Source organism: Fomitiporia mediterranea (assembly GCF_000271605.1).
Source record: "Fomitiporia mediterranea MF3/22 unplaced genomic scaffold FOMMEscaffold_6, whole genome shotgun sequence".
NCBI lineage: Eukaryota > Fungi > Basidiomycota > Agaricomycetes > Hymenochaetales > Hymenochaetaceae > Fomitiporia > Fomitiporia mediterranea.
The window spans coordinates 2,924,358-2,949,656 of NW_006760391.1; the positions used below are offsets into that span (position 1 = coordinate 2,924,358).

At 47.1% G+C, this 25,299-nt stretch overlaps 8 protein-coding genes across 8 annotated transcripts; 7 read left to right on the forward strand and 1 right to left on the reverse strand.

Moving 5' to 3' along the window:
• Positions 1-1,297: 1,297 nt before the first annotated feature.
• On the forward strand, positions 1,298-1,867 carry FOMMEDRAFT_85815 (uncharacterized protein; the record flags this gene model as incomplete). The annotated part of the gene is made up of 2 exons (XM_007266888.1): positions 1,298-1,599; positions 1,648-1,867. Coding segments are annotated over 2 exons (522 nt in total), but the record flags the coding sequence as incomplete, so codon positions are not given.
• Positions 1,868-2,587: 720 nt separating this feature from the next.
• Positions 2,588-7,343, forward strand: FOMMEDRAFT_156626 (uncharacterized protein; the record flags this gene model as incomplete). Its single annotated transcript, XM_007266889.1, has 4 exons — positions 2,588-3,043; positions 3,897-5,253; positions 5,315-6,867; positions 6,906-7,343. The coding sequence occupies 4 exons, from the start codon at positions 2,588-2,590 to the stop codon at positions 7,341-7,343; spliced, it is 3,804 nt and encodes a 1,267-aa protein (XP_007266951.1).
• A 1,193-nt stretch (positions 7,344-8,536) lies between these two features.
• Positions 8,537-8,981, forward strand: FOMMEDRAFT_86065 (uncharacterized protein; the record flags this gene model as incomplete). Its single annotated transcript, XM_007266890.1, has 3 exons — positions 8,537-8,682; positions 8,739-8,803; positions 8,866-8,981. The coding sequence occupies 3 exons, from the start codon at positions 8,537-8,539 to the stop codon at positions 8,979-8,981; spliced, it is 327 nt and encodes a 108-aa protein (XP_007266952.1).
• A 1,816-nt stretch (positions 8,982-10,797) lies between these two features.
• FOMMEDRAFT_46280 (uncharacterized protein) lies at positions 10,798-10,962 on the forward strand (the record flags this gene model as incomplete). Its single annotated transcript, XM_007266891.1, has 1 exon — positions 10,798-10,962. A coding segment is annotated over one exon (165 nt), but the record flags the coding sequence as incomplete, so codon positions are not given.
• A 2,133-nt stretch (positions 10,963-13,095) lies between these two features.
• Positions 13,096-13,518, forward strand: FOMMEDRAFT_84218 (uncharacterized protein; the record flags this gene model as incomplete). Its single annotated transcript, XM_007266892.1, has 1 exon — positions 13,096-13,518. A coding segment is annotated over one exon (423 nt), but the record flags the coding sequence as incomplete, so codon positions are not given.
• Positions 13,519-14,867: 1,349 nt separating this feature from the next.
• Positions 14,868-15,466, forward strand: FOMMEDRAFT_134329 (U6 snRNA-associated Sm-like protein LSm2; the record flags this gene model as incomplete). The annotated part of the gene is made up of 5 exons (XM_007266893.1): positions 14,868-14,870; positions 14,948-15,045; positions 15,117-15,177; positions 15,259-15,361; positions 15,441-15,466. The coding sequence occupies 5 exons, from the start codon at positions 14,868-14,870 to the stop codon at positions 15,464-15,466; spliced, it is 291 nt and encodes a 96-aa protein (XP_007266955.1).
• Positions 15,467-15,605: 139 nt separating this feature from the next.
• Positions 15,606-16,949, reverse strand: FOMMEDRAFT_168261 (nuclear mRNA splicing protein; the record flags this gene model as incomplete). Its single annotated transcript, XM_007266894.1, has 5 exons — positions 16,588-16,949; positions 16,352-16,506; positions 16,235-16,271; positions 15,824-16,181; positions 15,606-15,740 (listed from the first exon to the last, which is right to left on the reverse strand). Exons 1-5 carry the CDS (start codon positions 16,803-16,805, stop codon positions 15,606-15,608), a joined length of 903 nt encoding a protein of 300 aa, XP_007266956.1. The 5' UTR covers positions 16,806-16,949.
• A 333-nt stretch (positions 16,950-17,282) lies between these two features.
• FOMMEDRAFT_168262 (cytoplasmic protein) lies at positions 17,283-24,887 on the forward strand. Its single transcript, XM_007266895.1, has 13 exons — positions 17,283-17,563; positions 17,632-19,233; positions 19,298-21,097; positions 21,167-21,755; positions 21,811-21,942; positions 21,997-22,386; positions 22,446-22,520; positions 22,586-22,760; positions 22,817-22,895; positions 22,944-23,082; positions 23,152-23,378; positions 23,436-23,856; positions 23,926-24,887. The coding sequence occupies exons 1-13, from the start codon at positions 17,298-17,300 to the stop codon at positions 24,667-24,669; spliced, it is 6,639 nt and encodes a 2,212-aa protein (XP_007266957.1). The 5' UTR covers positions 17,283-17,297; the 3' UTR covers positions 24,670-24,887.
• The last annotated feature ends 412 nt before the right edge of the window (positions 24,888-25,299 follow it).

Sequence of the window (25,299 nt, forward strand, 5' to 3'; positions counted from 1 at the left end):
TACTATGCAACTCTGTATAGACTTATATGAACAGTAACATTTACTTTTTATTTGTTTTGCACACACAATATTATTATCTATACAGAACTTAGAGAGTATGTGTGTCGCATAATTCACGTTATTCATGTACAAGGTTCCATATCAAACGGAATACCTACGAACTCCTGGCATAATTGAGGTGTGTGTGTAGCAGGTCCAAACTTGGACGAAGACAAGGACAATGGTGGGCAGGGCATGGAGAAAAAAACTGTTGAGTAAGTGTTCAGTACTGTGACAGATCCCAATTTATTCTATCAAAGGCATTACAGTCAAAAACCGCTCCTTTAAACACAACCGTTCCTTTAAACAGACTGTAATATCTTACTCAAATCTTAATATTATTTTATGAAAATTTAATACAAGGTATTACTATATGACCCGAATGTATATATAAGATTTGAGAGAAATTGAGCAAGAAATAAAATTAAGAAAAATCAGACAGTTAAAGAATTTAGCAAAATTGTCCTGTAGTAAACTTTGCAAATTTTCTGGTGATATTTCTATTAATCCAATCAAGTTGAAACTTTGCATATATGATTATTAGTATCCAAAATATGTAATTCTGCAGTTTTTATTTTAATACACTGAGTTGTACAATTTATTAAAAGTAAACATTAAGAAAAGTCAAGAAAGCGTGACAGAGAGAGAAATGATCGACACAATGATGTAATTTGCCAAACCTTCGTGTGAGAATCGTGTCAGAGCATTTGCCATACCCTCGCTAATAAATTAGTGTTTTTTTACTCTTTTTTTCTACTTGCTCACTCTCTATTCTGCTTAGTACACTATGGTCAAGTATGCTAAGTCTAAATCTCTAAAAAAAAGGGAGGAATTGGAGGAAAGGGAGAGGAATATGGGTCAAGCAGTTGAGGCTTATCAGTTGGACCAAAAAAAGCCCTGGAGAGAGTGTCTAGGACTAAGAGGAGTGGCTAGTATGTTTAAAGGGGTTACAGTTGGAACATTAAGGAATAGGGCAGCTGTAATGAAGTCTATCCTGGAGTTTAATACTTCAAAATGCTGTTTAATGAAGGAGGACAATCAGGCACTTACAGAACTTATTTGGATCTCTTCTAATTGAAGCTGCCCATTCAGTCATAATGACATTGAAAGGGCAGCTAATCGACTCCTTGAGGCACAATATGGTACAAGTTACAAGCCTGTAGGACCTACATTTGTTCAGAGATTCCTGGAGTGTTATCATACCAAGCTAAAAACTTACTAGAGTTCTCATCTTGATACACAATGAGCAAATGGTCTAAATCCAACAGCTGTTAGTAAATGGTTTGACATTCTGGAGGAGGAAGTGGTTAAGAAGGGAGTCTTACCTGGGCAAATATACACTATGGACAAAACTGGTTTCTCACCTACTAATGATACTGTTAAACAAGTTATTAGAGCTAGAGGGAAGAAGATTCAGCATAAAAGTGGAGGTGGAAACCAAGAAAACATTACTACTATTGTTACCATCTGTACAGATGGAACATACACTAAGCCTGTTACTATCTTCAAAGGCCATAGTGTGTGGTCCAAATGGACAGAGAACAATATAGCCAATGTGAGGTATGTACCTATACTTCTTTATGAGCTCTTACTTAATAAGAGTAACAGGTTCACCAGCTCTCCAAATGGTTGGACAGACTGTGAAATAGTACTAGATTGGTTCACAAATCATTTTGAGCCTGAAACAAGAGAGAAAGCACATGGACACACTCAAGTTCTTATTGTTGATAGCCACAACTCACATTATTCATTTGAACTGTTAGAAGTAGCAGTTCAACACAATGTTGTGCTATTAGGGTATCCTCCTCACTGTACACATGCTCTCTAGGGCCTTGATGTGGTTTGCTTTGCACGGATGAAACGAATTTGGCAAGACATGGTTGACGATTTTGAGGCACGGATGCTATGAACTGTTGGGAAGCAGGATTTTCTTGGACTTTTTGGAAGGAGCTTTTTACTTGCCTTTGATTCACAGACTGTCCAGTCTGCCTTCTGAGTTACTAGAGTTCATCCGTTTGACTGTACTGTTATTACAGGTGATCAGATGAAGCCAAGTAAGGTGTCCTCAACATCATTGACCTTTCTGTTACCTCTCACAACTCCTGTTTGCTGGATAATGGCTGTATATCACTATCAAAAGCCTACAGGCTTTGATGTTGACATCTTAACACATATTCCAGCACCTAGCCACACATACACATTACTAAGTGAGCAGACCAGTTCTTGTGACAGTAGTATTATTACATACCAGTCTACTACTCCTGCTATTAATCCATCCATCAATCTGTTGCTCTTCACACCCTCAAAGTGTATACAGTTGATGTCTTTGTCTCTAGCAGTGTCAAAATCAGCAAGTTTCCTGGTCTCAAAAGAGCATGTTACTACAAAGCACAATCTGCCTCCACCTGTACTAGAGAGAGTCCTAGACACTCTTGGGACTCCTAATTGGAAGGAAGTAGAAGGATGCTTGGAAAGGCTATCAGTAAGCACTTGTTCAGGCAAAGACATTACTAAACTTACTAAGAACCTGATCCAGGTGTGTCAGCACATGCAAATCAACCAGAGTATTACTGAGGGTGCTCAGGCCCAGCTTGTACTTGCTACCATGCATAATGCAAAGCTACAAGGAGCACTGAATGAGAAGGAGAAGGGAAAAGGAGTGGAAAATGTATGCATCTTCAATGGTGGAATGCCCAAGATCTTTACATCCCAGCAGGCCTGTGAACAGCTCAGACAGTGCAGGGATGCAAAGGAGAAGGAAGAAATGCAGGCCCAGGCACGAAAAGACGAAGCTAGGAAGAAGAAAGACATTAATGAAATTATTGAGAAGGAATGGGAAAGGGTTAGGATGCACCATCAAGCAGAAACACAGAATTGGCTGGCAAGATGTGCTCAGTGGGAAGAAGAAGGCCTCCCTAAAGTATATTGGGATCCTAGACCAACTTGTTTGACAAAGCAGGAAGTCCGGAAACAAGTCCTTGAAGCACAGGAGAACGAGACGGCTGTATGCACAGAAGTAGCGTCTGGATGTGGTGAATGCAACCTAGACCTGTGTAGGTGCGATGCAAGATGGATCCAAGAGTTCCAAGAGTCACAGGAGTGAATAGAAATAAGCTAGTAGCTTTCAAGAGGAGGAAATTTTGTACAGAGAGAGACAGGGGCCCAGGAGGAGTTGGTAGGATAGTTGGAGCGTGCCAGCGTGACAAGAGTCACAGTCTGTTCAAAGGAGCGCTTTTTGTGACATTTCCCTCATTTTTTCTTGCCTCTCTATTAATTTTTTGGGGCACTCTATGCCTGTACAATTTTTACATAGCATACTAATCATAGTCTAGAATGTATATAATAGAAAAAAACAAGAAAAATTTTGTATAAAAAATTATGCGGAGGGTTCAAAAGGTTGTGTTTAAAGGACCGGTGAATGCCTGTAGGTAATTCCGCAGCTTTCCGATACATCATGTGATCTGGTCATATCATGTGTATGTTTCTTGGCCTCGGAATCCGTTCATAAGGAAACGATTGCCAAAGCAATGGCGGTTATCTTTGCCATTAAGCCCTATCATGTCCCTAGCATGGCCATTACAGCAACCAAGTGCCCACCTCTTCCCTTTCATCCACAACGTCCTGCTTGTCGTGTGTCACTGCAGTTCGCAATCCAATTGACAAAGCCAGTCCTTTGTGTTTACGATAATCCTCTGCAGCCACTTTTTCACATAGTGTGTACAGTCCCTTTATTGTTTGCTTTGCGTAGGACAAGAGAGTGAACGGAGGTTACCACTAGTACTTTAGGTAATGCATCTCTGTTTAGCTTAATGCTGTCTCGGCACCTGCAAAGGGATTGCGTACTGATCAATGCAAAGATAAAGAGAGTGTATGAGAATATGGAATCAAGGACTCGCGCAACACGAGATCTTCATGGGCGTGTCATTGATCATGATGATCCCGAGGCACATCATAATCTGGCTGTTGAATACTGGGAGCGCTTTGAGCAATCGGGGAAACGTGAAGAACTGGACAAGTCTATTGCTCACGATCGTGCGGCCCTCAAACTCTGTCCTGTAGGACATCCCAATCGTTCGGATTTGCTAAATAACCTTGCTATTTGTCTTTCAACGCGATGCCAGCGGTGGGGCCAAAGGGCAGACTTAGAGGAAGCCATCGAGTTGGAACGAGGTGCCCTCATGCTCCGTCCCGAAGGCTATCCCGATCGTTCTGCGTCTCTCAACAACCTCGCCATTTCTCTGATCACCCGATACAGGTACTATGGAACGTCTGGGGACCTTGAAGAGGCTGTTGAGATGTACCGGGCCGCTCTCGAGCTCTGTCCTGAAGGCCATCCTTATCGTTTTATTTCTCTCATCAGCCTCGCAAACTCTCTGAGAACCCTACATGCGGCACGTAGAAGAACGGAGGACTTTGAGGAAGCCATCGAGTTAGAGCGAGCCGCCCTCGAGCTTCTCCCGAAAGCCCATCCTCATCGTTCTTCATATCTAAATAGCTTTGCATTTTCTATACTCACCCGATATATGCAGCATGGAAGGCCTGAGGACCTTGAGGAGGCCATCGAGATTTTCCGAGCCGCCCTCAAGCTTCGACCCGAAGGCCATCCTAATTGTTCTTCGTCTCTCAATAGCCTTGCGAATTGTCTGATGACCCGATACAAGCTCCATGGAAGGACTGAAGACCTTGAGGAGGCCATCGAATTGCACCGAGTCGCTGTCGGCCTTCGTCCCGGAGACCATCTTGACCGTTCCTCGTCTCTTAACAACTCGGGAATTTGTCTGAGAGCCCGATATCAGCAGCATGCAAGGACCGAAGTCTTCGAGGAGGCCATCCAGCTGCACCGAGCTGCCCTTAAGCTTCGTCCCAAAGGCCATCCCGATCGTTCTTCGTCTCTAAACAACCTTGCAAGTTCTCTGACTATCCGATACGAACAGCATGCAAGGACTGAAGACCTTGAGGAGGCCATCGAGATGCACCGAGCCGCTCTCATGCTTTGTCCCGAAGGCCATCCTGATCATCATTCGTCCCTCATCAATCTTGCGTATTCTCTGAGTTCCCGATACGAGCAGCACGGAAGGAGTGAGGATCTTGAGGAGGCCATCAAGTTAGAACGTGCCACCCTCGAACTTTGCCCCAAAGGTCATCCTAATCATTTGGAATCACTCAACAACCTTGCAAGTTCTCTAATCACCCGGTACAAGCAGCATGGAAAGAGTGAGGACCTTGAGGAGGCCATCGAGTTGGAACGAGTATCCCTCGACTTTCCCCCCCGAAGGTCATCCTGATCGTTCTTTGTCTCTCGACAACCTTGCAAATTCTCTGAGAATCCGATACGAACAGCATGGAAGGACGGAAGACCTTGAGGAAGCCATTAAGCTGCATCGAGACGCCCTCGAGTTTTTCCCCAAAGGCCATCCTCATTGTTCCATGTCCCTTAACAACCTTGCAAATGCTCTGAGTACCCGATATGATCAGCATGGAAGGACGGAGGATCTTGAGGAGGCTATCGAGATGCACCGGGTCTCCCTCAAGCTTCGAATCAGAGGCCACCCTGATCGTTCTACGTCATTAAGGAACCTCGCAAATTCTTTATATGCTCGAATCAAGAAGCAATGGAGAATGGATGGGTTCGAAGAGTGTATGCAGTTACTGGAGCTCGCTGCTACTCATACATTCTCTGGGTCGACGGAGCGTCTTTTTGCTGCACGTCAATGGGCAGACCTCGCACGATCACACAACCATGACACCGTCTTCACGGCTTACAAGGAAACAATATCAATACTTCAGCATGCTCTCACCGTCAGTCCAACTCTCCGCGAACAGCATGACTTCCTTATTGCGAAAAATGACTACAGAGTGCTGACAATGGAGGCAGCTTCCTACGCGATTGAGAAGAATGAATTGGGGCAAGCCGTAGAGATACTAGAACAAGGAAGGGGCTTACTTTGGTCGCAGCTACGTGGTCTTAGGACCCCTCTGGATCAACTTGCTGAAATGAACAAAGAACTCGCTGACAGATTCAGGAATGTCAGCCGCCAACTGGAACATCTCGCAACATCGCACGAAGCATTAATGACTAGATCAATCCGGGATGACAGTGGATCACTTAGGCCGGACTGCAACCCAGGACAGAAATCATTTGACGAACTGTTGAAACTGAAAAAACAGTTTTTAAATGAGCAGAAAGAGATTATTAACGAAATTCGACAAGTTTCGACGTTCGAAAATTTCCTTGAAGCGACACCATTTAAGATACTACAGAGGGCAGCATCAGAGGGACCAGTCATCATTGTCAATCACTGCAAATATCGATGCGATGCACTTATTATACTCGCCCATGACAATCAGTCAGTCGTTTGTGTTCCATTAGACGATGATTTCTATAAAGATAGTATTCAGCTATGCAACGAGTTCTTAGAAGCGCGTCGGTGCTTTGGAGCTGCTTCGCCTAATTACGGCGAGAAGCTTCGCGAAGCGATGAAGATGCTGTGGGACAGAGTTGTTTCTAAAGTCGTCGATAAACTTACAGAAGCTGGTGTCACAAAAGGTGCTCGTATCTGGTGGTGCCCTACGTCCGTGTTATCTGCGCTTCCGTTTCATGCATCGGGGCCGTTTGAGGATGCCGATGGGACTTCAAAGTACCTATTGGACGATTATGTCTCGTCGTATACTCCGTCGTTCGGTGCTCTTATCAATGCTCGGTCTAGCAGTAATTTGAACAACCCAAAATTACTTGTCATTGGCGACACTGCCACGCTCGACTCGAGATTCGGAATGTTCGAAACGCTATGGGGGACTGCGAAACAAGCCCTACAGTACTCCTTGACCGTAGGGCAACTCGGCTTACGGTAATGAAAATGCTTCAGAAGGCCACATGGGTTCACTTCGCTTGTCATGGTCATTTAGACCCGAAGCCCTTTGACTGCTCCTTCAAGCTCGCCGATCATGGTTTGACGTTGTTGGATATCATCCAAGCAAACGTCCCAAATGCCGAATTCGCATTCCTATCTGCCTGCCATACTGCCGAGTTGTCCCATTCTGGCGCGCACGACGAAGCACTGCATCTCTCAGCAGCTATCCAGTTCAGTGGGTTTCGGAGTGTAATTGGGACGATGTGGGAGCTATACGATGAAGATGGACCACTCTTTGCACGCGTGGTGTACGAGTACATGAATGAATGCGAGGACGGTGAACTGATGTACAAGAGGGCGGCTACAGGACTTCGGAAAGCGGCTTTACAGCTGAGAGCGCGAGAAGGGATTCCTATTGAGCGATGGGTAAATTTTGTGCATATAAGCGCTTGAATGATGTAATTGGTTCTACACCGTGTATTGTTTATCTAACAAGAAGGTTTTGAATGTTCACACTTTCACTCGTGCACAAGTCCTCTGCCCACGTCGTTCGGCAATTTGTGTCTCGCTCCTCCTTATGTAAAGCGTGAAGCACAATCCTTTAATGATATTTTGGAGGAGAAAATATTCTGAGTTATAATCCGGTTGCATCATCTGTGCTGTTCCACTGAAATCGAGTTCAAGATTGTCATTCAGACGCCTTTATGCTCGTGCATCCATCGTGTGAAATTCTGACATGCCAAATGCACAACTGCACAAATCTTGATCCACTACTTGTGCTATTTCATGATGAAAGAAAATTAACAGGTACCAGGGCCAATTGTCCTACTTCATTGGAGCCATCATTGCATTCCCTGTGACTCTCCTACTCACATTTTTGCAGCGATGCGACTTTGAGTCAATGCCCCATGTCCAGCATAATCATGAGCTCAACATCAGTGTAACTCAATTTGGGTGCAAACCTGGAAAATGCCACTTAGATCAGGTTTGTAGGCGGAGGATTGGTCGGTTTGGAAAAAGATTGCGTCAGTAATGAATTTTGCGGCAGAGTATTGACCATTCCGTCATCATACTACTTCCGGGGGCTGCTTTGCATGTCGTAATTTTTTCTGTCGACGGATCGGAAGTGCAAACGGATATGCAGCGGGGCTATAAAAGTTACAGCTTGTTCCCCTGCCCCCTCTCCCAGGACGACGGGCAAACATGGAGTTACTGCGTGTTTTGTTGGCGGGCTTCTCGATTCTTATCAGCCAGGTTGTCAGCCAAACGACAAGTGCAACGAATACAACTGGTGCGACCAATACTACTAGTACAAGTAATAGCACGGGCTCAACAAATACAACCAATGGATCGGGCGAATCACATAGGGTTACTTTCACAAATAAGTATGTGGTCCTTTCAATTCGTACGTAGTGCCTTCTGCTTTCGCATCGCTAACATCCTGCTGCTACCGAAGTTGTGGACATGGCATAGTGAGTACCTGAAGTCGTATTTACGATCCTCTTTCGTTCACCCCTGGCTTCAGCCTAAATTGGTTCAAAGTGGGAATGTCCTTTCCACAGGCCAAGAGTACAAACATTCCGGGGGGGAGTTTGCATCAGCCATAGCGTACGAGCCACCTGCTCCTGGTATTGATCTTCTTACGAATGCGCATTCAATGCATCCATAGGTATCTTGATAACGGTAACTGCAAACTTAATGGTGACGGGTGCGGGACTGTTGAAATCACGCTTAGGAATCCTGTTACAGGCAATGGGGATGGAAGCGGTTGTGATATATCACTGATTCCTCCGTAAGCCTTCGTTAATCTTTCTTGGTTTGAACAACTTCATTACTTTCCTTTCTCAGTCTCGCTTTTTCTGACCCACTCGGGTTTAAATACATCGATGGATGCGACAGCCTAGACGCTTTCTGTCAGTTGTTTTCGCTGCACTTGTCCTTTCTAAGAATACCGGCTGAAAGACAGGTTCACTAGGTGGCGAGTCAGGTTGCAACACGGCGTTTTACCAGCCCAACGATAATTGCGTGCAAGTGGCTTGTCAGGAGAATAATGTACGTGCATTTTTACACTCTTCTCTCTGCATGTATTGATGATTTGTGTAGGTGGGTCTCAACGTCATTTTCTGCGGTGACTCAACCCACAGCTCGGGCACAACTTGCAACGGTGCTACTTCCGGAAACTCGACATCTGCTAGTGGAACAAGTGCACCAGCAAGTAGCTCAACAGCTACCGCTGCTGGAGGGTCAAGCACGACATCTACTAGTGCTCCTAGCTCTAGGTAGTTCGACCGCTCCCGCTTCTAGAGTCTGAGCTTGTACGAGACTGTAGTTTATATCCAAAGCACTGGATGCTCCCTTACACAGTTTTAGTTAATAACATATGATAAATAGACTAATACTCAGGGTATAATAATATCTAACAACAGAGGGATATTCTGCCTTGCTTCGTTATTCTGAACTGAAGAGTACAAAGATGCAATCGTAAGGTACTCCTTCCATTTTTGTATACGCGGACTTTCAATTTCAATGATGCGCGTCGCGTACGCGTTGGGCAACGAGGCATCTTTGGACGTGACTGCATTTTCAACTTTCTGGGCAAGACTGGTACTATTGAACATCCTGCTAATCTATCTGGCATGGACGCGACGCAAGCCGCCTTGAATAAATCCGCCACCGCGACAGACGGAGTGCCAGCGGCAACAGCGGTCCCTTCGACGGAACTCGATCAACCACCGACACTTCCTGGAGTACCCTCATCATCCTCCGCCACGGGTGATAAAGAAGCAAGACTTCCAGCTGGGACACCAAGCGAAGCCAAGGCAGAGCCACCTCCTACGCCCTCCAAGACTGCTACGCTTCAAATGCAAATACAGGCTCTCGCTTCTCTTCAGACGCGGCTTGCTAAGATTCGCAGCTTGCCACTGCATCTCCTCATTTTCCACTCTCAATCTCCGTTAATCTCCTTTGGAGGCTTACACGGAATTGGTCTAGGTGGTGGAAATGGACCCTCAGACTCGGATACCATAGACTCAATATTGAATCCCGACGCGGAGGGTGGAGCAACTTTGCAGGCACGCGAGATGGGCTTGCAGGCCCAGGTTGCGTTCCGCATGCTTAATGATACTAGAGAAGTATTAGGTAAAGAGATGACGCAAGGTGCACTTAAGTCAGCTCGTGAAAGTGAGACCCAAGATAAATTGGATATCTCATTGTACAGCCGGCGGGCGCGGAAAAAGCGGTATGATGTCTTTCCCGACGTTGACAACTCGATCCTTAATGAAAACTAACGCAAAATGACAGGCGCATAGCAGCGGCAGATTCTCCTGCCCCCTTTCCGAGTTTCCATCTCGAATCGACACGTATATTTCCACCGCTTCAGCCAAAAGATAAGAAAATGGAGAGGCTAGATGATCTCGTACTGTATATTCGAGAATTCAATAGGAGTAAGTCAAGCCCGGGAGGCTCTGGCTCTAGAACGAGACTCGGAATCTGGGCGCCTTCGCGGCCAAAGTCAGGCGCTTCACGACGTGTCTCGGATCCACTCATAGTTCAGGTGGTGATTCGCGACGTAACTACCATATATGTAAAGCTGAGACATTGCAATCGCAATCAAATGGGAAACTGTCTCTCCGTAGAGAGTGGAATTGCTCTTGGACCTCGGGAGAAGGTACGGACATTTAGGCTTTTCGTCCGACTTCACATTTTTTCGCTTAATTAACTCTCACGTGCATAGAAGGGTCCCTATGGCCATTCGGACTTCACGGTGTATCAAAAACTCACACAGCAAGTCGCGCGCATGGTTGAAAAGGAGCCGCACGTGTCATTTCCTCAAATTATGGTAGGTAGATCACTTTGCGAGATACTAGAGTTGAGGCCTCAATGTTTTGTTATTCAATTTTCAAAGGATCTGCTGACGTCGTATGATGAGCTTTTCATCACCCACTGTTCAGTCTGTCAACGTGTACTCCCCTTTGAGGGCCATGTGCCTCCTGTTGCACGAGTATGGAAAGCCATTGCAAGCAACGCCGACGGAGAGAAGGGTCAATGGGAAGCTCGTCATATCTCATGCCTTCATGCATGATATTGATAAGCTGACGGGCAAAAAATCAATTTTGGACGAACGAACCCTATCCATGAGCTCAGCCGGCGCCTGATGCGACCGATCGTTTGGTAGAAGAAACTTTTAAGTTACGTTCTACCTTCCCAGGTATCGTTGGAATGCAGAGGTCGTTTAAAGAAAGTGATCTACAAGCAATTATTGTGATCTGTTTCCCTTATCTATCGACGATGGTCAAAATGTATTCGAGGGGCAAGTCATATAACGGCGTCACTCCCTCTGGAATGGAGGAGTCGACAATTTATTGGTAGAATCGGACCAAATCATCTGATGTTTGCTCATACCGTTCGCGCGCGCGATTCCGTGGTTGCCGCAGCTGTAATCCACTTGGCTGTGCTGTTTGACGCGCTATGCTCCGCCCCTTTCTCTGACATCGGCCCCTGACCTTTATGCTCATGGTCTACTGCCTTATTTGTTATTGATAACCTTTTGCGCGCTTTTTCGCCATTCTAATATTGTTGGCTAATTTCTATCTCGGGTTGTGGATCTGCTCTTTGAAGTCGTTTACCATTCTTGTGGTTAAGCGGTTGATTGTGCGGTCGAGATCTTGGAGTGTCACCAGTTTTGCGCAACCCATCTGTATCATATTCCTCTCCAGACGGGATCGGACGTCGAAACATGTGCTTCGGTGGTGCTGACAGCCGATCAGTTCCCAAGCCCCGTCGATTTTTGTCTTGTTCCGAGATTTCGGTTTGCGCTGCATCACTTGTACGTCGAATTTAGGCCACCTTCCTCCATTTTGTGCTATCTCGTTATAGATGTTAAAGAAATCGCAATTTTTACTGTTCTGTTCATAACCTCTTCCCCTAGCTTGAGTATTGACTACTATTTCTTTTGACGCCAGTGTACCTATCTAACTTCTGCCCCCACACGATCTTACTTAAAGCACCCTTTGTCAATTCACTCTCTTCCTCACTCCCACCATCCTCCTCACCAGGCTCTTTTTTTTCGATCTCTAACCCTGGTGGTTTCTCATCTCAGGTTTACTTGTTATGACAGCCGTTCTTCCAAGGCATACATCTGACATCGTCGAGCTGCACCCTTCGCCACTTCCCACCGAGAATTCGCAAGCCGTCGGTCATATCGAGCTCCATTCCCCATGGTTCGCGTATGGCTGTAACCTAGCGGCGGTCTGCTCCAGCCTGCATTCAAATGGTATCAGTCAGCCGGACTCGTCATCGCCTTCTGATCGGCGCTCGTGCATCCCACAAGTCAGGACATCTCCCCCGTCACCCCCCTCTCAAATTCCTCGGTATCGTCCTACTTGCGCTGTATCGCACCGTGGCATGATCACCGTTGTCGATTATTCGCCATCCGAGGGCGAAGCGAATTGCCTCATTATGGTCAATATTGAGGTTCACTCGGATCCCGAAGACGATAAGAATCCATTTGGGAAAGCTGCACCTTTCAATAGCATGAAACTTCGTCTCGTTGTTGGACGCTTGCCAGTGAGGACGACTGTAACGCGCCGCTCACCAACCATATTGCACAAGGAAGGCGAGAATATGCATGACGACTGTCTTCGGTTTCGGCTGCATGCGAACGCCCCATCGCACTCCGAAGTTTGGTATCCGACTTCTATCCATGTGCCTTTGACCATTCAAGCGATGGACGATGCAACGGCCGTAGTTGACTCGGTCACGTTCGGATCCTTCACATTTTTTACACCGAGTTAGTTCCTCCTGCGTACCTTATTCTCATAAATTTCTAACCCAAGACAAGCCACGATAGAACCGACAGCCACTATAGATACATACAAAATTTCAGCTCAGCCATCTCTTCCGCAGAACAAGCGTAAGCGAGAGGATGATGTCGAGGGAGAGACGCGACTACGACCTGATTGTCCCGCGTCTCTGGACAGTCCGAAGAAGGCTCTTAATGGTGGCTCCCCTATCGACAAGGCTTTTAGACTTGTGCGTACAACGAATGCTCCTGTAGAAGCGCTGGAAGACGCCGACACGCAACCGGCTGCATTGGAATGGGTGGTCAGTGATAATTCGCAGCACCCGAGGACATTGGACAAGAATTGGTTAGGAATTAGCCACGTACTCATTCTCAATTGTCTAACTCGCATTCAGGTCTAGTCACGAACTGGCTGTCGGCCGACGACTCATACGATTCGGCCGCGAACAGGTCGGCCACAGGTTACTTCTTTCTTGTGAAGTGATCGCACAGGAAGAATACGATGAGTTGGACATCGTCATCTCGTGCGTGTATCGTCAGGAGACGCGCGACTGTTGGTTCACTTCTGTGGACGTCATCTATCTCCTTGAACGTCTCTTAGGCGGCCCGTTCTCTGTTGAAGAGAAAAATCGTATCCGACGGAATCTCGAAGGGTTCAAGCCGACGACTGTATCGAAGAGTAAGGCTGGATTCGAGATGTTCTTTTCTCGTATCATGGACTTTCCCCCTCCCAAGCCCCGGAATATTGAGAAGGACGTGAAGGTGTTCGCGTGGACTTTACTATCACCTGCATTGGAAAAAATTATTTCGAAATATGTGTGTTGCTGAACTCGTATCGAATCAGCTTTCTCTAACAAATTTTCCTATTTGCAGTCGGTCATTCCAGAAACCTTTCACGATTCGTCACCGCCGCTTGGGACTCCGTCGCTTCCTGCTTCACCCCCCTCCGACCGCGTTACCGGGCAAAGCCGAACGAGGTCTTCCTCATCGGCATCACAGGCGTTTAAAGGAGAGCCAACAACTTCAAAGGCTCCGCAAACGGGGCCCTCACAGCCTGCTCTTCATCTCGTTGTTGATTCGCCCCAGCCAATGCACTCCGAGACATCTGTCTTGATTCCCGATCCTGATCCTACTCCAGTGTCGATGGACCAATTCTATTATTCACAAGCACCGGACTTGAGCTTCCCCAATGGCGACCAATGGCAGCGTCGCGACTCTCTAGCTTCAATTGCGTCTACGTCCACTCGCGCAGATGACGGATTCCAAGATGTAGGGAGCCACCAGGGAGATCACACTCCCGAGCAATTGCAGGTAAACGCGTTCTCTAACCCCTTCGCATCCAACGTGCATTTCGGTGCCATGTCGCTCAATCCCCATGGAACTGGAGTCACTTTTGACGGTTCCGAAAACGCACATGGCGGTGCAGACATGCATATGCCAGCTCACCTCATGCGGTTTGGTTCTAATCTCACAGACGATGTTTTTGCGGATCGGCGTCCCAGTTTGCAAAATGATCTCTATTCCTTTTCGGGCATCTCATCCAATGGTAATCATGACACGATCGTAGCAACATACGGCACCGGCGTAACGGATTCCCATAATGTCCCTCACGAATTTTTATACACGCAGCTTTCTGGAGGTTCAATTCATCATCCTTCCCTCGAGGATATTCATGCATAGACTATCCCTGGCATTGGAGCATTTTGGAGTACATACACGACGTGTTTTGCATGACCTATGTTCTTTTTTTATTTTGTCTTTTTCGGGCTTTATGAAGTACTTGCTGTAGTCTGGCTGCTCGTCCGTCTATCCTGCGTTCCTCCTGTCTTTTGTTCTTGTCGCAATTGTATCGAGAAAAAACCCTTGTACGCTTAATTAATCATCAACCCCTGTATTCGACCCTGCCTGTGTATCCGAATAAACTGTAGCATTTCCCCTGCGTATTTGAATTCTGGGTCCTATGAATTGATTTTGTAGTTGTCGCAAAAACAATTATTTGGGTAGTATGGTTAATTACTTGTTACAATGAATTACCAATTCTATCTACACGTGAATCTCAACCCTAAACAAGACGCGCCGATCATTAGCGAAGTGATGTCCAAAAGTTAATGGTCAATGGTCATCTTTGATCTCTTTCACTCGTTCATCTTCCATCCACAGTACGATAGGAAAACAACATGGTGAGTTTCAACTTTCTGCTAATATCTAATTCTACTGTGCTCACTTTTACTTTATTCTGTTATTCTCCTTTATGTAGCTGATCTTCTCGCTATTCAAAACACTAACTGACCAAACGGTCACTGTTGAGCTAAAGAATGATCTTTCGATAACTGGTGTTCTCAAATCGGTCGACCAGTGTGTGCTTTACAACCACTTTTCTAACGATTCAGTTTACGAAGTGTAATATGCGTTTGTGTTGGATATAGGTTCCTCAATATTCGTCTAGACAACATCAAAGTCCTGGACGAAGCGAACCACCCACATATGGTACGCCTTCGTTAATCATCCCTAAAACCTAAACAGGTGCAAGTGACTCAAATGACTTGTGTGGTGTGGCTTGCATTTCAGATGGCTGTGAAGAACTGCTTTATTCGGGGTTCGGTTGTGCGATACGTACAGCTACCTGCGCAGCATGTTGATACGCAGCTTTTGGAGGATGCGACAAGACGCGGTGCGTGTCTGTGTTTCTTTTTATTTATGATTGTTGGTTTGTTCGAGGGTATTGATTATTTGATTATTGTCTATGACAGAGGCTGCGAATCAGGTCAAACGATAGAGTCCCGTCGATGCAGTTTTACTATTTTTCTTCTTCTGTAATTCCTAATAATACTGTCCGAAACTTTGTTTTGTCTCGCCAAAATGATATTTTTTTTTCCCGCAAGCTTCATCATTAAAAGTATCTACTACAAATCTCACTACTGCTTCCAGACCTTCACGGTGCCGTCTGCACTCGCAGTGACCATCTCTCCGACGTCAATTGGATGGTGCTCGACCCAGGTTATCACTTTCTCATGTACTTTGGGTGGAGGATTAGGTGCCAATGGTTTCGCCTATTTCAAACTCGGAATTCAGCACTTAACATGGAAGAAGCAGAAACAAGAAGACTTGCATCTAATAAATCCCAAGCCCACACCTGCCCATTTTCATCTCCACAAATTACACTTGCTTCTGCATGTCCGAAACACGCTCGACATCTGAACGACTCGTTCGTGTGTCCCGTAAAGTCGTTCAGCATTTTTCCAGTTTGCATATCAAGGAGCCGGATGTGTGAGTCGAGGGTTGTGACGAGGATTGCTGTGGAGTCTTGCATTGGTTGTACGGAAGTTACTGGTTGGCCAAGATAATCGGATCGTAGTTCGCCTTTACGAAGGTCGTATGTGCGTATGTGCCCGTCTACGGAGCCGGATGTGATGTATGTGTTGCCGACGGAGAGAGTTTGGATTGCATCGCGCGCTTCGGAGAGAGTTTGAATTGCTTGTCGGGACTGCGATCTAAGTATATCGTTTCAATTATTTATCAAGCCACTAGAGTCATTAGCGCGTACCGGAGATCCCAGAGACGTACGGTCCCGTCGAACGATCCTTTTGGTTTGGGATGGTGGAATTAGATAGCTGCCGAGAAACTAAAAGAAATTGAGGCGAAAGAATTCGCCACTACTTACCGCTTGCGAGTACGGATGCATCCTCATTGAACTCGACCGCATTTATCTTCCCCATATGTCCTGCGAAACGGCGGATTGTGTTTGCGGTCGCCACATCCCAAAGGAATACAGATCTGTCGCCGCCCGATGAGGCGAACTTGACGTTGTCGTGGGCCCTTCAATCGCCAGTCAGTAATGTAAAGAAGTACAATGATACATGATTTGAAGATAAAGATAAATTGACGGTGCGGACGTACACGGTGATGGAGAGGACTTCGTAGCCATGGCCCGCGTAGGTTTTGATTTCGAGACCGGTTGCGGGGTTCCAGAGACGGACGCTGCGGTCTTGGCCGCCTGTGAGGACGTACTTTGAGGTACCCTTTGCGTAACGTGCGACGTGGACTGCGCCTTTGTGATTATTGAGTGTTATGTGTAGTGTACGTGGTATTGCTTGAGGGCCTCGTGAGGGAGCCATACGATAGCTATTTGTAACTCAATAGAGACGCGAGCTCAGTAATAATGGCTTGTAGCACAAAGTGTGAGTGTGATTGTGTAATTGATGGGATAGAAGAGAAGGAGGTCGATTGTCGAGAGAACGACAGAAGTGAAGTGGATTGATGGTTTCTGTGAGCGCCGACACGGAGGATGCGAAGAACACAGGAGAGCGATGTAATTCTATAACAATAATTTCCGTATGCAAATATTTGCAATTACGGCACTCGACGTGAACCTTCGCTTCCTCTGGTTCTCGCTCTGTATTCGCCGCCGCCGCCCTCGTCGTCGTCGCTCAGATAGAGTCAAGAGTTGTGTAGTGTAAACAGTGTTCGGTGGTAGTAGGTTGGATCGACGGACGCGTGGATAAGGGTCACGTTTCCGTCTGTCGGAAAGATCTTGAAAAGCTACTGCACTAGCACTCGTCTCCTCCTCATCCGCTTCCTCTCTCCCTCCCGTGGCAATTCCTCCCCCCATGCTGCCGTCCTCGGCCAGCCAGCGCAGAGGCGTCTGGGAACCCCTCTCCCTCATCGTATACGGCTATGCTATCCACCCGCTTTCCCCAGGACAACGCGACACAAGGGTTTCTGGTCGCACTGCTCGCCTCTCCACGGTTACTGAAGGTTCAGAAGGCGACTTTCCTCACAGGGATATCGTCTCGTTAGAGGTTGGTGATGAGATATACGCGTTTGAGAAGTACACACCCAAGGGCAAGGAGTGCGAAGGTGTTTGGTATCGCGGGTTAGTAGTTCATTTCGCACATGCTTGTTTCATTTCGAACGTATCTAAATTAAATACGTGTACTATAGATATGTTGTGTGTACAACACGGCGACCACCGATAAACTGGTCTGCTGCTTCGGATCCGTCGTCTTCGAAGACTTTGAAGGTGGCGGAACCCCAGCAAGTGTTCATTGGTATCTTCCCCGCCTCCCACATCCATGTTCGAGACGAACTCTCGGACGCAGAGGGGCGCCTCGCGGATGTGGCATCCCAGGTTAATGGGAATAGAGACAAGACTCGAGAGATGGAACCGTTGAAAGAGGAAGATGAAGAGTCAGAACAAGCGCCTAATCGCAGTCAATTTCGGTTAGGACCTCCACCGGACCAGGCCAACTCGTCGCGGGCGGGTTTGCCTGTCTACCCACCTAGCCTCCGTTCAGTATCACCATCAGAGTCACAGCCCTTCAAGCCGCTTCCTCCACGTCCATCGCTCAAATCTGGGGACGATACTCTGTCTGGGCAAGAACAACCGATTATAGACGAAATCGCTTCTGCTCTACGAGAATGGCATAACTTAATGTTTCTCTACCTCGCAAGGCGGGACTATGCGCTGTTTTATACGGTGCGAGAACATATTGAGGCGTTGCACTTGGGGCGCCGGCAATTGCTTGCTCAGACGTTGAGTGCAGAGGAGACTGTGAGTTTGCGGCGAGATTGTGTGGGAAGACTTGTTAGCGGAAACGTTGTTCAAGGACTCGACATCATTGTGAGGCATCCAACTTGGGGTGGCCTTGTCACCGTTGACGTTGAAGGCGAAATTGACCCGCGAAGCTGGGTCAGTGCTGTGCGGATGTATGCCATGCAAGTGGCGTTAGCATACATAGACGTCAAGGCACCTGCGTTGGGCGCCGCGGCGGAGTACACGTCGGTCGTGCCACCCACTGGACCCTTGCCTACACCTGCAAGTTCTGTCTTTCCCGATGTCGGTCGTCCTAGGGGAAACTCGCGCGTCCTCGGTTCACTTGCGCCACCTCAGCCAACAAAGCCAGTATCTGCTAAGTTTTATCATGTCTTCCTCGATTTGCGCGCTTTCGTTGCGTCGCCATGCTCTCCGGGAGAGACGGCCGAGCTGTATTTCTCATTGTACAACAAGAACGATATGCGCTTTGTAACAGAAGAATTTTGCGCTGTGTTGAATCACAATGGTGTCCTCGCTCGGGATCCGTCTGCACGTATCAGGACTTTGTTTACGGACCTCGTGCAAGCGGACATCCAAGAGCCGATTTACCTCGTCTGTAAAATTATCCGCAATGGTGCCTTGAAGATAACAAACACATTCAACTCTGGGATCCCGGTCGAGAGTGCGTCTCGCGGCTCTGGGGAAGGTGCAACAGCCGGGCGGTGGGAACCTTCCGCCACATTGAACGGTAACAATTCATCGACCAATGTAACACGCGCTGGTACGGTATCTGAATCGGGATATTCCGGTCAATTCAGACGGCCATTTGGTTGTGCAGTTCTGGAGCTGTCTCAGTTGAGGGAGTTTGCTAAAGAACATGCTGCTGAGGGTAGTGGTCCAACTAGGGAGCATACGATGCCGATTTTTGTTCCGACGAATGAGGCGGTGTATTCGATGCTTCACCAGGATATCATTGCAGGTAATAATAAAGAATATGAAAAGTCACCAAGGTAAATTGTTATTTCTTATTTTATTCGACCTTCTACGGACTTTACTAACGCGCATGCATATCAGGGCGGAAATGCTGGCTGTATCGATTAAGGTCTTTCATGGAGACGCAAAGACGATTGTCCGCGAGAATCCCTCGTTACTCATCAATATTCCTTTGACTGCACGTCTCGGGTTTCCTGACGTCGTGTTTCCCGGAGACGTTCGCAATGAAATGTACATCAAGCTGTGGAGTGGAGAATTCTTCTCTTCAAGTAGTAGCGCCCGACTTAGCGTCACGAATTTCACGCGGGGCTCGATATCCACTTCAAGCAATAATGTACAAGTGACAGTCGAACTAAGGGACAATCTAGGGAACGTGGTGGACCGAGGCATATCTCCAGGTAGCGGTGAACCACCTGTTACGCAATTCCATTCTATGGTCTTTGTACGGAACAATGTGCCTACGTTCGGGGAACTCATGAAGCTGCAGTTGCCGTTGAATGGACCACCAAACTGGCATCTATATTTCACGTTCCGGAATCGTAGTTCGAGAGAACGCCCAGGGACGCGTGGTGTTAACGAGCTTGAGAGGCCCTTTGCATTTGCTTTTCTCCCTCTACTGCCTGATTCGCGCGCCTTTTTGGAGGATGGAAGCCATGCGTTGATATTGTATCGCAGTTCGACGGTCAATCAGATTCCTGCGGAGACGTATCTCGCAAGGTTGCCTTGGACGTCAGGAGGGCAGAGGATGGAGAGTCTGGCAGTTGATGCTGAGATGATGAGGACATGCCCTCCTATTCGCGACAACCTGGTCATCCGGTCTTCACTCTGTTCCACGAAATTCACGCAGAATCAGGTATTGCTGAGCCTGCTCAATTGGGATCAGCTTCATGACCGGGAAATGCTGTCGACCATCCTGTCGAAGTTCACCTTCGTTGGCGAAGTGGAGATCGTGAAGTTCCTACGGGATATTTTCGACTCGCTGTTTGCCATCCTTATCTCACCAAGTAATATTGCCGGGGAGATGGATGGCCTGGTCTTCAATGCACTGGTCACTGTTCTCGGCATTGTACAAGATCGTCGTTTCAGCAACTTCCAGCCGGTTCTGGATGTGTATATCGAGCAGCACTTCAATTGCTCGTCTGCCTCGTCTCACATGATCCAGTCGTTGAATCGTCTTCTATCGAACCCTACTGCAGCAGAAAACGCTATGCCACTTCGTGCGGCGCTTAAGGTCTGGCATTATCTCATCAAGTTCATTGTGCGCTCGCGTGAGCTGCAGAAGTCGAAGGAGCTTGGGATTGCTGGTGGGGCGACTGCGGAGCACTTGGAGGCCACTTTCAAGCGCGAGCTGCAAACACACCTTGCGGAAATCAATCGCATGATGTCGACTACGACCCCCGCGTCGATAATTGGGACGCAAACGATTGCGTTGCAGCATTTTACATCTATCTTACCCGAGCTGGCTAAAGTTTTCCCTACTGTCGAGCTTGTTTCAATTGTCACGAGTTTCGCGAACTCCGTCGCTAGCACTAAGGGAAAGGTTGTGATCTGGAAGCTGATTACGTATCTTCAGGTCGTGAAAGGCTTTTTGTTTGACATTCCTGCCTCTCGTTCGCTTCTTGTCGAAGCTGTTGTGATTTGGATCAAGCCACACTTTGGGAGGTTCGATGAGTATACGCAGACGAGCCCTGGTGATACGGAAAATGCTAAGGATAATGCGAGGGTTAGCTGGTTGGAAAGTATACGCATTTGCGTTACTGTTATAGCGGTTATGTTGGATAAACTGCAGCAGAACCTCGTTAATCCAGCTACTGCCTCAGATCGTAATTTGTTGAGACAGGAGCAGGATAATGTTGAATATCTATTGTCGCTTATGCCTAGGTGAGTTAATGACTGTCTTTGCCTTTGAGAAATAATAGCCCATATCTAATCAATATCATTGTTTTGTAGACTACTTGACTCATACAGAGAATTCCAAAGCCAAGAATCCATCCGGGCGTTGGAACGAACTCGCTCCGGTCAAGCATTAGCTGCACCTGTGCCTGTCAGCTTCCCCGAGTCCTATCCATTCTCACTATTTGCACATGCGCCGAGCACGGATCGAGAGGCGTCGTCCGCTGCTGCATCCAGCCAATCAATTCAAGGCGCAGTATTCAACTGCACCCTCGCCGAGATTGCGATTGTTTTCTTGGTACTTGTCCTCTCTTCGCCGAAGAAGGACATCACGAATTTCCTTGAAGCGAGCTTAGAGATTGAAGGGAAAGAGAACTTTGCTAGTCTCATTTCTGGGTTCTTTAAGGTGGGATGCTCGATATTGGATAACGAGGCGTTCCCGAGTAGTTGGTTGAATGTCAATATTCTGGCGCATAAAGTGCTTATCAAGATGGCTGATCCGGTCGCGAAGCTGCTCGAACGGGATTTCATACCGGAGCAGGAGGATGAATACCTGTTCAATAAAACGTTGTGGAGGGAAGCTTTGTACACGCTTTTGAAGTTGTTGTCATCTGAGCAACTTGTCATTGAAGAGTTCAGTCCGCAGGTAAAGCTAAGCTTTCTAGGCCCTTATCTTTTGTCTCACTATATTGCCTGCACAGAAACGACGGGCGGTATGGCGATTAGCTGGGGATATTCGTGGAGAAGGGGCCACTATTCTCTTACGACTGTGGGAGGCCCTGGGATGGCCCGAACAAGTATCGGCTGAGGCTGGTGCTGTAACGAGATACGGGGTAAGTCCGACGCGGTCCTCAATATTCAGTTCAGAGGTCCCATTCCATTATCAGGGATATCAGGTTGCGATGAACACACTGGTCGGGCACGTCGTCAATCTGTGCCTGAGTCACCACGATCGGCTGCGAAACAATGCCGTCCAGATTCTCTACAGCATGATCGTTTCCGAGTACCACATCTCTCAAAATTTCGACGATATCGAGAATGAGCTTGTGAACAAGTTGGATACGTTGTTTATGTCTGATAGTAAAGCGGACGATATTTCGCGGACGTTTTTCATTGGGCAGCTTCGACATCTTTTTGAGAGTTCATTTGTGGATGAGCAGTTACGGCAACGGGTGTCGAATTTTTTGGATTCTGTGGATTTGTTCTTGGAGCTTCTTCTCAATGTTCGCGCGTTGCCGGAAGGAGAGGAGTTTGCGGATGATAGGGTCATTGCAACGGTAATGATCACATTTTCAATTCCAGTCCAGAATAAATTTAGCTGATCTATTTTTAACAGCTGCGCTTAATGAACTTTATCCGCCGGATAGGTCGAGATGAAATCTATATTAAATATGTGCACCAACTCGTTAATGTGAGTGAGCTAGAATGCACTGTCAATAGACCGGGTCTCATGGTATTTTTTTTTTAATTTCGCAGATGCACCTGCAAAGTCAAAATTATGTTGAAGCGGCTTTGACCCTCAAGTTACATTCGGACCTGCATGAATGGGACCTTAATTCATTCGTCGAACCTATGGAGGACCTAGGCCTTCCTCGACAGTCACAGTTCCATCGTAAAGAGACGCTGTGCCTCTTGATCCTGGACTACCTGGGTATGTAGTGACAGCTTTCGAATCTTCGGTAAGACCATTTTTTAACGCGTGTCTAGGCAAGGGCAAGGCTTGGGAGAATGCTGCTCTGATTTGCGACGAACTCGCTATCCAGCATTCCGAGGTCACGTACAATTAGTAGGTTTCTCCTTCGTGCCTATTTGATTTTGTCTAAACTCTTGATAGTTCGCGACTGGCTGAGATTCTCCGGCATAAGGCATCACTACTTGAGCACATAGTGACAGAACAGCGCTACTACCCCGATTACTTCCGTGTTGCGTTCTACGGTACATTCCCGGTGGCAATTAGGAACAAGCAGTTCATTGTAAGAGCAATGATTTTTTAATTAAAACCTGCCTTGAATGGAATATTAATTGCCTTTATTGCCTTATAGTACCGGGGATATGAATGGGAGAAATTCGGCGCGTTCTGTGATCGAATGTTGAATAAGCATCCTGGATCTCAGTTATTGCGGACGATGGGAGATCCACCGGTTGATATACGTTTCGGCACTGATCAGTATATTCAGTGTACTGCTGTTACGCCGGAGCCGGATAAGTCGTTGCCTATATTTAATAATCCGGATGTGCCGACTGCAGTCCGGATGTATTATGAGCACAGGTGCGAGGAAAGGATATTATTCAACATTTGTTAACTCACTTTGGTTTTACCCCACAGTGCGATTAATATCTTCAGCTGTCAACGTCCGATCACCAAGATCGGTGCGAACGGAGAGGAAGAGACTTGGATACTGAAGACGTACTTTACAACGGAGGAGACTTTCCCAACGGTGCTCAAACGATCCGAAGTCATTGACATCCATACGGTCGAGATCTCGCCAGTCGAGAGTGCACTGACGGATGTTGAGCAGAAGACAAAAGATCTGAACATACTGAAGGTCAAATATTCAGCTTTGGCAAAGACTGGGCAGCCCGTATCTACGAATGCGCTATCCATGACGCTTAATAATGCGGTCGATGCGCCTGCCAATGGAGGAATTGCTCTCTATCGCGAAGCCTTCTTGTCGCCTGAGTACATTGCACAAAATCCAGACCGTGCGGAATTAGTGCATAGATTACGAGAGGCGATCGACGATCAGGTACATTTTCTATTGCTATCACACTTGATATCATTCTTCCAGTCCAGTAATGCTGATCGTCATGTCTAGGTCCGGATTATTGATGGCTGCCTAAGGCTTCACGGAGCGTTATGTCCGCCGGAGATGATTCCCTTCCACGAGACGCTTGAGCGTTTCTTCCACAAAAATTTCTCAGAGGAGATTGGTCGCCTTTCGATGGACGCTTCGCCTATTGCGCCATCCATCTCGCCTTCTGCACGGTTCCCTCCACAGGATTCGGGTTCGTTGACTCAGCTGCAAGAGCGTAATCGGTCTGAGTCTTCCCATGCGACTGGTGCAACGGCTCGTTCCAAGAACTTCTACTTGCCGCCACTTCAGGTGGGACGTTCAGTCGTCACACCTCCACCTGTGTCTCCACATTCCGTTCGTGCGCAAGGTGGAATGGACGGTGCTCATGGTGGTTCTACTGGTAATATTGCTGGGCCGTCTGTACCGCACGCGAAGCAAACTCCGCTCCAACGGAACCTGGCGCATCTCGCGCGGCATGGGTTTAATGGAGTGGCAGTTGGTCCGGGTCCAGGGACGAATATGAGTTCAGACGCTGGCGGAGGGTACAACGTGGGCGCGGGTGGGCTAGGCGGTGATACTATTTCTGTTGGTTCGCCGCAGGGCTCGCTTGTGAATGTTGGAACGACGATTGGGGGTGCGAGTACGATAGCGAGTGGCGCTGCTTCTGCGATGGCGTCGAATTTGGGGAGTAGTATTGGATCGATTAAAGGTCGGTTCTCGCGTCTTGGAAGTTTGAACTTTGGGCGGCACGGTCGTGAGGGGTGATTGGGCTTCCGCTTGGATAACCCGGCTAGTTGGTCGGTCTCCTGTCGTCTCGTCTCTTTTGCTTTGTATTTGATTGCGCTTGCATCGCATGTTCTTTTTATCAACTAACTCCCTCAAGTATTTTGTCCGCAATTGTTATTTGTGCTCATATCGTAGGGTCTTATTATCGTTGACTTGTTTTCTCGTCTATCTATCTCCATCCCCATACCCCCCTGTCGAATCTTTTTCTTTTTCTTCCTGCTGCTCTTGAAAATATCTATTTCAATCTTCTCGGATCTTTCTTATCTCTGTCTGTAGCGATTTTAATTGATTGTAGAATTTGAATCATTACCCAGAGTATTGTTTTGCCTTCCTAGATAGCAGCAAAGGTGCAAGGAAGTGTAGTTGAATCTACTGCCAAGTTGCGTCTGGTAAGCGGATTGTGGCGAACATGAACTTAAGGTCCTTATAATCGATTTTAAAGCTAAATGTAAATACAATGAGGCCTGTCATTAAGCATTCTGTTCCGTGGAGACAGAGCATTGCGTAATGTCAAGTAAAGTAAAACTTGTTGATAAGTGGTTACAAGGGAAACAACATTAAGCATTGCTTCAGTGCACAGACCATAGTGATGGACTGCAAAATGTTCGA